Genomic DNA, 14,068 nt, shown 5'->3' on the forward strand with positions numbered 1-14,068 from the left:
GTGGCAGGAAAAATGAATGGAGTAAAAAGTACATTATTTTCTTCAGGAATGTAGCAGAGTAAAAGTACAGATATCTACTTACGTAGTACTTTAAAGTATTTTTTCTTAAATACTTTACACCACTGGGGAAAACTATGTGTTCTCGATCTTTGTGAAGGGAAATGTTGTGAAACTCAACCTGAAGTATCCTATCACTTTCAGCGGATACAGACTAGTCCTCGCTTCTCCAAAATACTGTTCATGTCACAACCATTTTTCAAAAATAGCTTTACAAATGTTTTATCATAAGTTATTCAGTCATATCTTTAAATAAATGGTTTATTTTAAGTAATTGCATGAGGAAATATCATGCTGACCTGTGTCATAACTAACACTGGCCTCAGATGATGCTATGACCTTGTAACATAGAAAGTAAATACAGAATTATACAGCCTATTTTTATAGTAACCTATCTATTGTAGTCAACAGGTGGCAGCTGATTGTAAGCCATAAGGCATAGTTAATAATAACTCAAATCAAAATTGATTTGCTTCAGTAATAAGTCAATTCAAATTTGAAATTAAAAATTTGGTTTTCTAAATATGGCTATATATAAAAATATTTTTATTCAAAATAAATAGAAAGTAAATATCTGGAAGTACCTACAGCCTAAATTAAAACACTGCAGCAATACCTTCCTGAATGATTTGACTGATGAAAGTTTGCCTACAACAAAATAGGATCATTGTGGTGGGCGGGTTGAATAAAGATCAAACCAATAGGCTTACCTTAAAAAAAAATCCATAAATGTATCATTATTGTGCAATTTATATCTATGGGCTACATTAAGGTTTTTCTTTCATTATTTTAGGCTCTCTCATTAGTGTATAAGCCTAAGCTTTAGGGCCTAACTGTATACGGGCCAAATAGCCTACACACCAATAGCCAAATACTTAACAGAAGAGGCAGAAAAAGTTTAAGTTGATTCACAGAGGAAAAAAGGACAATATCAGAGTTTAATTCAATAGAAGGAAAAAAGGACAAGGTTGGAGTTTAATTAATTAAGAGAAAAGCTGTGTAATGGACAGTTGAAAATAAAGGCCCATAAAAGTAATGTTTTGGAAAGATTTGATGAAGTAATATAAGAGGATGAAAGCAGTGCTGGGGCTATGTTATGTGTGATGATTGTGAGGCACTGTACAAATTCCAGTCACAAGACAGGACTTCAAATAGGCTTATGACATGTCAAGGGAACTGTAGCCTACTGCTCAGATGGGTTTAAATGGAAACTGACATTTCGACACTGACTGTAGGTCTATAACCTCGCACAAAGCCTTAATATTAACTCATGCAGAATTAAGCATTTCTTGCAGTAAAATTCAACTGTAGGCTAAATGTTGACCAGGGAACATGAGGGGAGAAATAAGATGTATTTCTTTCAGCATCTTGAGAGAATGCACCTCTACAGATACCTTCTATGGTGCCATCTTTATCAGCATCATAAAAGCTGATAGTATGTCAACCACATAAAATATGCATCCAAGCCAAACGGAAATCTTATCAGAAACATGTTGGGTCATTTTCACAGCTTTCCATTTCCTTACAAATGGTCAAACTGATGTAATTTGTAAATGTTGCACATCACTTTTTTCAGTTATTGTATTTTCTCTCCGGTCCCGAAAGAAGAGAACTTTACTGACCTCAACTATATAGAAACAATTCTATCGATTTATGACCTTCTGGTGAGCAAGAGTGTATGTAGTCTACTTGGGCAACATATAATGACAGAAGAGAAGCTGAATATATGTAATTATAAACATCTTGACTAACAAATAGTCTACCAAAAATCGGAAATTATAAGCAGAAACATATGCAAATCTGGCAACAACAAAAAAAATCCTGCGCCCCATGTAGCCTAGATGCATTTTCTTTATAATTCTTCAGATTGTCACTTTATGTAGTTGGGTGGTTGCTGATGGGTAATTAGTCATTGCGGGCGGCAGTAGGTGAACGAAAAGCTGACCAGCGCACCACAAGTTGCTTGCTACCCAGCGCTGCTGCCACGCAGGGCTGAACTTTACCCGCTAATTCAGTGCAATACTATCAGTCTATAATTTAAAACTAAAACTGAGCAAGTTGCCTAGCTATTCCTGATGATAAAGGGTTATGACGACAAATGATTGTCAAAACATATTTTAATATTGCAAATCTTCCAATGTGTGAGCCCTTGAAATTATCAGCACTGCTTCAAATTTGGAAAACGTTTGGGAATGAATTTGTTGAATTGAATAAAAACGTACCTGTACCACAGCGAGGACGTTGCTTGTTAAAATTGCTACACATCATATGCATGTCCTATACACTTGTATTAATTTCCCCAATAATAGGAATACACTAAACGTTTTAAATGAAAGTAGGCCTACGCTTGCCAATGTGTTGACAGGCAGTGAAATTGATCCCCCTCTCCTTGGGTTAAATACCATGCTGCTCATCGCAGAAAGAAATATAACGACTGACCTGAATAAGATCTCAAATAATGTGCGATGCCGTCTCCTTCTGTAGTAGCTGCTGCCTGTTTGTCCTTCTACAGTAGCTGCTGCCTGTTTGTCCTTCTACAGTAGCTGCTGCCTGTTTGTCCTTCTACAGTAGCCGCTGACTGTTTGTCTCTTGTTTGTTCTCTCGCGGCGCAGCGGGACCCGCTCTGGAGTCTCTCGACGTCTTTATTTGTCTCTGCAGGCAGTCAATCAGCAACGACAGGACCGGGCTACACTGCTTGGTGGGTAGGATGATAACATGTAGTATTGCAGGAGTAACAGGGATAATGACAGTAGTCATGTTCTACCAACTCGTGTTGTAGACGTATATCGCTTTGTTTCCCCTCCCTCTCTGGAACACCTACTGGGATCACATGGAACAACGCGGAAGGAAGAGTAATTCTGGCTTCAGTCCTCTTGATGGTTATTACTGAACAATTATCCTACAGCTTTTAACACGCACTTCTGAGTGCAGAAAATGACTTGATTGCACACCATGATTAGAGTGAGGAATTATCATGAAGTGATCACTGATGGTTTGTGATAATTAACTAAAAAAGTGAGAATTAAAGTCAAAATAGTTACAGTATTTGGGGAACATGCACAAACTGTTTATGGCTACACTATTAGTCTATACTGTGTAGATGTTGCATGCACCACAATAAATCAGTTAGAGAAATTTACCGCAAGCTCTGAACCTTTTCACCTGGATCATCGCAGCTAGCTAGCTGCTATCCGATTGGCTTCTCCTGGCTAACGTTTCTGTCCCGAAGCAAGCACCAATTAGCCTGGAGCTAGCCCATGCTAGGCCCATCTCCCGGCTAGCTGAAGAGGTCCATCAGCCACCCATTGGGCTACAATAGCTATTTTGGACCCATTTTACTACACAAAGCCCTGCTAATCCATCACGACTGGACTACCAATGTAATCTGCCCGAGGGTTCTTTTTGGAACAGGCCCCTCCCCTGAATGATTCTAGCTAGCCTGCTAGCTGTCTAGAGCATATCGAACTGTTAGCTGAATAGGTCCATCGGCCAATTTCTTGGGCCACTATACCTATTTTGCCAATTGAACTGGACACCTTTAAAACACGGAACCCTACTAATCCATCATGGCTGGTCTGCAGACGGAACCGCAGTAGATATAGCTGGTCTGTCATATTATAGCAAAGGTAGATCTAGCTGGTCTGTCATAATATAGTAAAGAAGGTAGATCTAGCTGGTCTGTCATAATATAGTAAAGAAGGTAGATCTAGCTGGTCTGTCATAATATAATAGAGACAGTAGATCTAGCTGGTCTGTCATATTATAGTAAAGAAGGTAGATCTAGCTGGTCTGTCATAATATAAAACATACAGTAGATCTAGCTGCCCTGTCATAATATAATAGAGACAGTAGATCTAGCTGCTCTGCCATAATATAATAGAGACAGTAGATCTAGCTGGTCTGTCATAATATAATTGAGACAGTAGATCTAGCTGGTCTGTCATAATGTAAGATCATAATGTAATGGAGAGAGGAGATCTAGCTGGTCTGTCATAATATAATAGAGACAGTAGATCTAGCAGTTCTGTCATAATATAAGAGACAGTAGATCTAGCAGGTCTGTAATAAAATAATTGAGACAGTAGATCTAGCTGGTCTGCCATAATATAGTAAAGGATGTAGGTGTAGCTGGTTCTTCATAATATACTAGAGACAGCAGATCTAGCTGGTGTGGTGTAATATAATAGAGACAGTAGACATAGCTGGTCGATAGTAAAATAAGAAAGACAGTAGATGTAGCTTGACTGTAATGATATAATAGAGAGTAGATCTAGCTGGTCTGTTATATTATAATAAAGACAGTAGATCTAGCTAGGCTGTAGTAACATAATAAAGACAGAAAATGTAGCTTGACTGTAATTATATAATAGAGACATTAGATATAGCTGGTCCGTCATAATATAATAGAGACAGGAGATCTAGCTGGTCTGTCATAATATAATAGAGACAGGAGATCTAGCTGGTCTGTCATAATATAATAGAGACAGTAGATATAGCTGGTTTGTGATAATATAATACATTCAGTAGATCTAGCTTGCGTTACGATCAACTAGGAGTGGTGGGTGGAATCAGGCGCAGAGAGCAGGGTTCTGTCGTTTGTCAAATTTATTTCCCCAGTGCAACAAAACGATCACGCCAACACACAGGGCGTATATAAGTTGCCAGTCCAAACAACAGGACAAAATAGACCGGAGAATAAAGACACGAAAATAAATCACACCATCAAACACAGAGTAACAATTAACAAGCCCGCACAAAATACCCAGCGGGCCTAGTGCCCTTAAATACCCTAATACAAAACAGGTGTACCCAATAATCAAAACAAACGGAAAGGGAATCGATGGCAGCTAATAGGCCGGCTCCCGCAGCGCGCTGACCCCGGCCTCGAGGACGACGAGGCGCGGGGCGATCTGGGTGAAGGCGGTGGAAATCCCTCAAGAGGGAAGGATCTAAAATGTCCCTCCCCGGTACCCAGCACCTCTCCTCCGGACCGTACCCCTCCCAGTCCACGAGGTACTGCAGGCCCCTCAACCGGCGTCTCGAGTCCAGAATAGCTCTTACTGTGTACGCCGGGGACCCCTCGATGTCCAGAGGGGGTGGAGGGACCTCCGGTACCTCACTGTCTTGTAGGGGACCAGCTACCACTGGCCTGAGGAGAGACACATGAAACGAGGGGTTAATGCGATAATAAGAGGGAAGTTGCAATCTTTAACAAACCTCGTTTATCCTCCTCAGGACTTTAAATGGCCCCACACACTGCAGCCCCAGCTTCTGGCAGGGCAGGCGGAGGGGCAGGTTTCGGGTCGGGAGCCAGACCCTGTCCCCTGGTGCGAACACTGGGGCCTCACTGCGGTGGCGGTCAGCGTCTCTCTTCTGCCGTTCACTGGCCTGCCTGAGAGAATCCTGGACTGCCCGCCAGGTCTCTCTAGAGCGCTGTACCCACTCCTCCACCGCAGGAGCCTCGGTCTGACTCTGATGCCACGGAGCCAGGACCGGCTGGCAGCCCAGTACGCATTCGAATGGCGACATATTCGTGGACGAATGCCGAAGAGAGTTCTGGGCCAATTCTGCCCACGGGACGTACCTCGCCCATTCTCCTGGCCGGTCCTGGCAATACGAACTCAGAAACCTACCCACTTCCTGGTTTACTCTCTCCACCTGCCCATTACTTTCGGGGTGATAACCAGAGGTAAGGCTGACCGAGATCCCCAGACGCTCCATAAACGCCTTCCAAACCCGGGACGTGAACTGGGGACCCCGATCGGAGACTATATCCTCTGGAACCCCATAGTGCCGGAAGACGTGGGTAAATAGAGCCTCTGCAGTCTGTAGGGCCGTAGGAAGACCAGGCAATGGGAGGAGACGGCAGGACTTAGAGAACCGATCCACAACGACCAGAACGGTAGTGTTCCCCTGAGATGGGGGAAGATCAGTAAGGAAATCTACCGAGAGATGGGACCATGGCCGTTGTGGAACCGGGAGGGGCTGTAACTTCCCTCTAGGAAGGTGCCTAGGAGCCTTACTCTGGGCGCATACCGAACAGGAAGAGACATAGAGCCTCACATCCCTAGCTAAGGTGGGCCACCAGTATTTAACCCTAAGACCCCGCACTGTCCTATCAATCCCCGGATGACCCGCAGACGGTAGTGTGTGGGCCCACCGAATCAATTTATCACGAACACCAAGCGGTACGTAACTTCGAATAGTCGGACACTGTATAGGCGCAGGTTCAACCCTCAACGCCCGCTCGATGTCCGCGTCCACCTCCCATACCACTGGGGCCACCAGCCGAGAGGCTGGAAGGATGGGAGTGGGTTCGATGGACCGGTCCTCGGTGTCATAGAGACGGGACAGCGCGTCGTCCTTAGTGTTGAGGGAACCTGGTCTGTAAGAGATCGTAAATCTAAAACGTGTAAAGAACATGGCCCACCTAGCCTGACGCGGATTCAGTCTCCTCGCTTCTCGAATATACTCCAGATTACGGTGGTCAGTCCAGATGAGAAAAGGGTGTTTAGCCCCCTCTAGCCAGTGTCTCCACACCTTCAGGGCCTTTACCATAGCTAGTAACTCCCGGTCCCCCACATCATAGTTCCGCTCCGCCAGACCCAGCTTCATAGAAAAGAAAGCGCAGGGACGGAGCTTCGGTGGCGTGCCCGAGCGCTGAGACAGCACGGCTACAACCCCAGCCTCGGACGCATCCACCTCCACTATGAATGCTAACGAAGGGTCCGGATGCGCCAACACGGGAGCTCCAGTGAACAGTGCCTTCAACTGGTTGAAGGCTCCATCAGCCTCTGCTGACCACCGCAGACGCACCGGCCCCCACTTCAGCAGTGAGGTAATGGGCGATGCTACTTGGCCAAAACCCCGGATAAACCTCCGGTAGTAATTGGCAAACCCTAAAAACCGCTGCACCTCCTTTACCGTGGTCGGAGTCGGCCAATTACGCACGGCGTTAACGCAGTCACACTCCATCATCATCCCCGAGCTGGAAATGTGATAACCCAGGAAGGAAACGGCTGGTTTGGAGAACACACATTTCTCAGCCTTGACGTATAGGTCATGCTCCAGCAGTCGCCCAAGAACCTTGCGCACCAGGGAAACATGCGCGGCGCGTGTGGTAGAATAAATCAAGATGTCATCAATATAGACTACCACACCCTGCCCTTGCAAGTCCCTGAGAATCTCATCTACAAAGGATTGGAAGACGGCTGGAGCATTCTTCAACCCATACGGCATGACGAGGTACTCATAGTGGCCTGATGTGGTACTAAATGCTGTTTTCCACTCGTCTCCTCCCCGAATACGCACCAGATTATACGCGCTCCTGAGGTCCAGTTTTGTGAAGAAACGCGCTCCGTGGAATGATTCCACCACCGTAGCGATGAGAGGTAGCGGATAACTAAAACCCACTGTGATCGAATTGAGACCTCGATAATCAATGCACGGACGCAGACCTCCCTCCTTTTTCCTCACAAAAAAGAAACTTGAGACGGGTGACTTGGAGGGCCGAATGTACCCGTCTCAGAGCTTCCGTGACATATGTCTCCATAGCCAGCGTCTCCTCCTGTGACAGTGGGTACACATGACTCCGGGGAAGTGCAGCGTTCTCCTGGAGGGTTATCACGCAATCCCACCGTCGATGGGGTGGTAATTTGGTCGCTTTCTTCTTACCAAAAGCGATAGCCAAATCGGCATATTCTGGGGGAATGCGCACGGTGGAAACCTGGTCTGGACTCTCCACCGTCGTGGCACCGATGGAAACTCCTGTACACCTATCTGAACACTCGTCTGACCACCCCTTAAGAGCCCCGTTTCCAGGAAATAAGGGGATTGTGAATAGCCAGCCAGGGAGCCCACCACAACACCGGGAACCCAGGTGAATCAATAAGGTAGAAACTGATCCTCTCCCTATGATTCCCCTGCGTAACCATGTCCAGCGGAATCGTGGCCTCCCTGACCAGCCCTGACCCTAACGGTCGGCTATCTAAGGAGTGCACGGGGACAGGTGGGTCTATCTGCACTAATGGAATACCCAATTTACGGGCGAGTCCATGATCCATAAAACTCCCAGCTGCGCCTGAATCGACTAGCGCCTTATGCTGAAGAGAGGGGAAAAACGCAGGGAATTTTTTTTACAAAAACATGTGACCAACAGGGAGCTAGAGACAGTAGATCTAGCTGGTCTATTATAATATGACAGACCAGCTACATCTACTGTCTGTACTATATTATGACAGACCAGCTAGATCTACTGTCTCTATTATAATATAACAGACCAGCACATCTACTGTCTGTACTATATTATGACAGACCAGCTAGATCTGCTGTCTCTATTATATTATGATGAACCAGCTACACCTACATCCTTTATTATATTACGGCAGACCAGCTAGATCTGCTGTCTCTATTACATTTTGACCTTACATTATGACAGACCAGCTAGATCTACTCTCTATTATATTATCACAGACCAGGTACATCTGTCTCAAATATATTATGGCAGACCAGCAAGATCTACTGTCTGTTTTATATTATGACAGACCAGCTAGATATCCTGTCTCCATTACATTATGACAGACAAGCTAGATCTACTGTCTCAAATATATTATGACAGACCAGCTAGATCTCCAGTCTCAATTATATTATGACACACCAGCTAGAACAACTCTATTACATTATGACAGACAAGCTAGATCTACTGAATGTATTATATTATGACAGACCAGCTAGATCTTCTGTCTCTTTTTTTTCGATTAAATCGGTCCATATATACCCAAAATATCCATCTATGGAAACCGTGATTCAGAAAAAAAACAGTTTCAAAACGCTACGTCATTTTTTTAAATTAAAAAAGTCGACGATAAACTTTCACAAAACCTCAACCTCAGGAGGCTGAAGAAATTCGGCTTGTCACCAAAAGCACACAAACTTCTACAGATGCACAATCGAGAGCATCCTGGCGGGCTGTATCACCGCCTGGTACGGCAACTGCTCCGCCCTCAACCGTAAGGCTCTCCAGAGGGTAGGGAGGTCTGCACAACGCATCACCGGGGGGAAACTACCTGCCCTCCAGGACACCTACACCACCCGATGTTACAGGAAGGCCATAAAGATCATCAAGGACATCAACCACCCGAGCCACTGCCTGTTCACCCCGCTATCATCCAGAAGGCGAGGTCAGTACAGGTGCATCAAAGCTGGGACCGAGAGACTGAAAAACAGCTTCTATCTCAAGGCCATCAGACTGTTAAACAGCCACCACTAACATTGAGTGGCTGCTGCCAACACACTGACAACGACACTGACTCAACTCCAGCCACTTTAATAATGGGAATTGATAGGAAATGATGTAAATATATCACTAGCCACTTTAAACAATGCTACCTTATATAATGTTACTTACCCTACATTATTCATCTCATATGCATACGTACAGAGATGGCCGCCTCGCTTCGCGTTCCTAGGAAACTATGCAGTTTTTAGTTTTTTTACGTGTTATTTCTTACACTAGTTCCCCAGGTCATCTTAGGTTTCATTACATACAGCCGAGAAGAACTACTGAATATAAGATCAGCGTCAACTCACCATCAGTACGACCAAGAATGTTTTTCGCGATGCGGATCCTGTGTTCTGCCTTACAACCAGTGCAACGGAGTGGATTACATGCAGCGACCCAAAAAAACGACTCAGAAAAAGAGGGAAACGAAGCGGTCTTCTGGTCAGACTCCGGAGACGGGCACACCGTGCACCACTCCCTAGCATTCTTCTTGCCGATGTCCAGTCTCTTGACAACAAGGTTGATGAAATCCGAGCAAGGGTAGCATTCCAGAGGGACATCAGAGACTGTAACGTTCTCTGCTTCACGGAAACATGGCTAACTGGAGAGACGCTATCCGAAGCGGTGCAGCCAGCGGGTTTCTCCACGCATCGCGCCGACAGAAACAAACATCTTTCTGGTAAGAAGAGGGGCGGGGGCGTATGCCTTATGACTAACGTGACATGGTGTGATGAAAGAAACATACAGGAACTCAAATCCTTCTGTTCACCTGATTTAGAATTCCTCACAATCAAATGTAGACCGCATTATCTACCAAAAGAATTCTCTTCGATTATAATCACAGCCGTATATATCCCCCCCCAAGCAGAAACATCGATGGCTCTGAACAAACTTTATTTAACTCTCTGCAAACTGGAAACGATTTATCCGGAGGCTGCATTCATTGTAGCTGGGGATTTTAACAAGGCTAATCTGAAAACAAGACTCCCTAAATTTTATCAGCATATCGATTGCGCAACCAGGGGTGGAAAGACCCTGGATCATTGTTACTCTAACTTCCGCGACGCATATAAGGCCCTGCCCCGCCCCCCTTTCGGAAAAGCTGACCACGACTCCATTTTGTTGATCCCTGCCTACAGACAGAAACTAAAACAAGAAGCTCCCACGCTGAGGTCTGTCCAACGCTGGTCTGACCAAGCTGACTCCACACTCCAAGACTGCTTCCATCACGTGGACTGGGAGATGTTCCGTATTGCGTCAGACAACAACATTGACGAATACGCTGATTCGGTGTGCGAGTTCATTAGAACGTGCGTTGAAGATGTCGTTCCCATAGCAACGATTAAAACATTCCCTAACCAGAAACCGTGGATTGATGGCAGCATTCGTGTGAAACTGAAGGTGCGAACCACTGCTTTTAATCAGGGCAAGGTGTCTGGTAACATGACTGAATACAAACAGTGCAGCTATTCCCTCCGCAAGGCTATCAAACAAGCTAAGCGCCAGTACAGAGACAAAGTAGAATCTCAATTCAACGGCTCAGACACAAGAGGCATGTGGCAGGGTCTACAGTCAATCACGGACTACAGGAAGAAACCCAGCCCAGTCACGGACCAGGATGTCTTGCTCCCAGGCAGACTAAATAACTTTTTTGCCCGCTTTGAGGACAATACAGTGCCACTGACACGGCCTGCAACGAAAACATGCGGTCTCTCCTTCACTGCAGCCAAAGTGAGTAAGACATTTAAACGTGTTAACCCTCGCAAGGCTGCAGGCCCAGACGGCATCCCCAGCCGCGCCCTCAGAGCATGCGCAGACCAGCTGGCCGGTGTGTTTACGGACATATTCAATCAATCCCTATACCAGTCTGCTGTTCCCACATGCTTCAAGAGGGCCACCATTGTTCCTGTTCCCAAGAAAGCTAAGGTAACTGAGCTAAACGACTACCGCCCCGTAGCACTCACTTCCGTCATCATGAAGTGCTTTGAGAGACTAGTCAAGGACCATATCACCTCCACCCTACCTGACACCCTAGACCCACTCCAATTTGCTTACCGCCCAAATAGGTCCACAGACGATGCAATCTCAACCACACTGCACACTGCCCTAACCCATCTGGACAAGAGGAATACCTATGTGAGAATGCTGTTCATCGACTACAGCTCGGCATTCAACACCATAGTACCCTCCAAGCTCGTCATCAAGCTCGAGACCCTGGGTCTCGATCCCGCCCTGTGCACCTGGGTACTGGACTTCCTGAAGGGCCGCCCCCAGGTGGTGAGGGTAGGCAACAACATCTCCTCCCCGCTGATCCTCAACACTGGGGCCCCACAAGGGTGCGTTCTGAGCCCTCTCCTGTACTCCCTGTTCACCCACGACTGCGTGGCCACGCACGCCTCCAACTCAATCATCAAGTTTGCGGACGACACAACAGTGGTAGGCTTGATTACCAACAACGACGAGACGGCCTACAGGGAGGAGGTGAGGGCCCTCGGAGTGTGGTGTCAGGAAAATAACCTCACACTCAACGTCAACAAAACTAAGGAGATGATTGTGGACTTCAGGAAACAGCAGAGGGAACACCCCCCCATCCACATCGATGGAACAGTAGTGGAGAGGGTAGCAAGTTTTAAGTTCCTCGGCATACACATCACAGACAAACTGAATTGGTCCACTCACACAGACAGCATCGTGAGGAAGGCGCAGCAGCGCCTCTTCAACCTCAGGAGGCTGAAGAAATTTGGCTTGTCACCAAAAGCACTCAAACTTCTACAGATGCACAATCGAGAGCATCCTGGCGGGCTGTATCACCGCCTGGTATGGCAACTGCACCGCCCTCAACCGCAAGGCTCTCCAGAGGGTAGTGAGGTCTGCACAACGCATCACCGGGGGCAAACTACCTGCCCTCCAGGACACCTACACCACCCGATGCTACAGGAAGGCCATAAAGATCATCAAGGACATCAACCACCCGAGCCACTGCCTGTTCACCCCGCTGTCATCCAGAAGGCGAGGTCAGTACAGGTGCATCAAAGCTGGGACCGAGAGACTGAAAAACAGCTTCTATCTCAAGGCCATCAGACTGTTAAACAGCCACCACTAACATTGAGTGGCTACTGCCAACACACTGTCAATGCCACTGACTCTACTCCAGCCACTTTAATAATGGGAATTGATGGGAAATGATGTAAATATATCACTAGCCACTTTAAACAATGCTACCTTATATAATGTTACTTACCCTACATTATTCATCTCATATGCATACGTAGATACTGTACTCTATATCATCGACTGCATCCTTATGTAATACATGTATCACTAGCCACTTTAACTATGCCACTTTGTTTACATACTCATCTCATACGTATATACTGTACTCGATATCATCTACTGTATCTTGCCTATGCTGCTCTGGTGTTAGGCTGTGCTTTGGCAAAGTGGGTGGGTTTATATCCTTCCTGTTTGGCCCTGTCCGGGGGTGTCATCGGATGGGGCCACAGTGTCTCCTGAACCCTCCTGTCTCATCCTCCAGTATTTATGCTGCAGTAGTTTATGTGTTGGGGGGCTATGGTCAGTTTGTTATATCTGGAGTACTTCTCCTGTCCTATCCGGTGTCCTGTGTGAATTTAAGTATGCTCTCTCTAATTCTCTTTCTTTCTCTCTCTCGGAGGACCTGAGCCCTAGGACCATGTCTCAGGACTACCTGACATGATGACTCCTTGCTGTCCCCAGTCCACCTGGCTGTGCTGCTGCTCCAGTTAACTGTTCTGCCTGTGATAGTTATTATTTGACCATGCTGGTCATTTATGAACATTTGAACATCTTGGCCATGTTCTGTTATAATCTCCACCCGGCACAGCCCGAAGAGGACTGGCCACCCCACATATCTTGGTTCCTCTCTAGGTTTCTTCCTAGATTCTGGCCTTTCTAGGGAGTTTTTCCTAGCCACCGTGCTTCTACACCTGCATTGCTTGCTGTTTGGGGTTTTAGGCTGAGTTTCTGTACAGCACTTTGAGATATCAGCTGATGTACGAAGGGCTATATAAATACATTTGATTTGATTTGACTAAGGTCTAGGAGCACGAGGACAGATGCAGAGCCTTGGTCTGATGCCATTAAAAAGGTAATTTACCACCTTCACAAGTGCAGTCTCAGTGCTATGATGGGGTCTAAAACCAGACAAGCATTTTGTATACATTGTTTGTCTTCAGGAAGGCAGTGAGTTGCTGCGCAACAGCCTTTTCTAACATTTTTGAGAGGAATGGTAGATTCGATATAGGCCGATAGTTTTTTATATTTTCTGGGTCAAGGTTTGGCTTTTTCAAGAGAGGCTTTATTACTGCCACTTTTAGTGAGTTTGGTACACATCCGGTGGATAGAGAGCCGTTTATTATGTTCAACATAGGAGGGCCAAGCACAGGAAGCAGCTCTTTCAGTAGTTTAGTTGGAATAGGGTCCAGTATGCAGCTTGAAGGTTTAGAGGCCATGATTATTTTCATCATTGTGTCAAGAGATATAGTACTAAAACACTTGAGCGTCTCTCTTGATCCTAGGTCCTGGCAGAGTTGTGCAGACTCAGGACAACTGAGCTTTGAAGGAATACGCAGATTTAAAAGAGTCAGTAATTTGCTTTCTAATAATCATGATCTTTTCCTCAAAGAAGTTCATGAATTTATTACTGCTGAAGTGAAAGCCAGCCTCTCTTGGGGAATGCTGCTTTTTAGTTAG

The 14,068-nt window shown here is 45.9% G+C and overlaps 1 protein-coding gene across 4 annotated transcripts in view; it reads right to left on the reverse strand.

The window, feature by feature from the left end:
• pparg (peroxisome proliferator-activated receptor gamma) overlaps nucleotides 1-2,909 on the reverse strand; it is a 130,538-nt gene extending 127,629 nt beyond the window's left edge. The window contains exon 1 of one of the 4 annotated variants that reach the window (XM_020484043.2): nucleotides 2,280-2,440. In XM_020484043.2, coding sequence (XP_020339632.1) covers nucleotides 2,280-2,331 — 52 coding nt within the window. In that variant the 5' untranslated portion in view covers nucleotides 2,332-2,440. Of the gene's footprint in view, nucleotides 1-2,279; nucleotides 2,441-2,496 lie in introns of those variants that run through there. The other 3 variants (XM_031825886.1, XM_020484044.2, XM_020484045.2) reach the window with 3 other exon arrangements.
• Between the last annotated feature and the right edge of the window lie 11,159 nt (nucleotides 2,910-14,068).

Source organism: Oncorhynchus kisutch, linkage group LG5 (assembly GCF_002021735.2).
Source record: "Oncorhynchus kisutch isolate 150728-3 linkage group LG5, Okis_V2, whole genome shotgun sequence".
Lineage (NCBI taxonomy): Eukaryota > Metazoa > Chordata > Actinopteri > Salmoniformes > Salmonidae > Oncorhynchus > Oncorhynchus kisutch.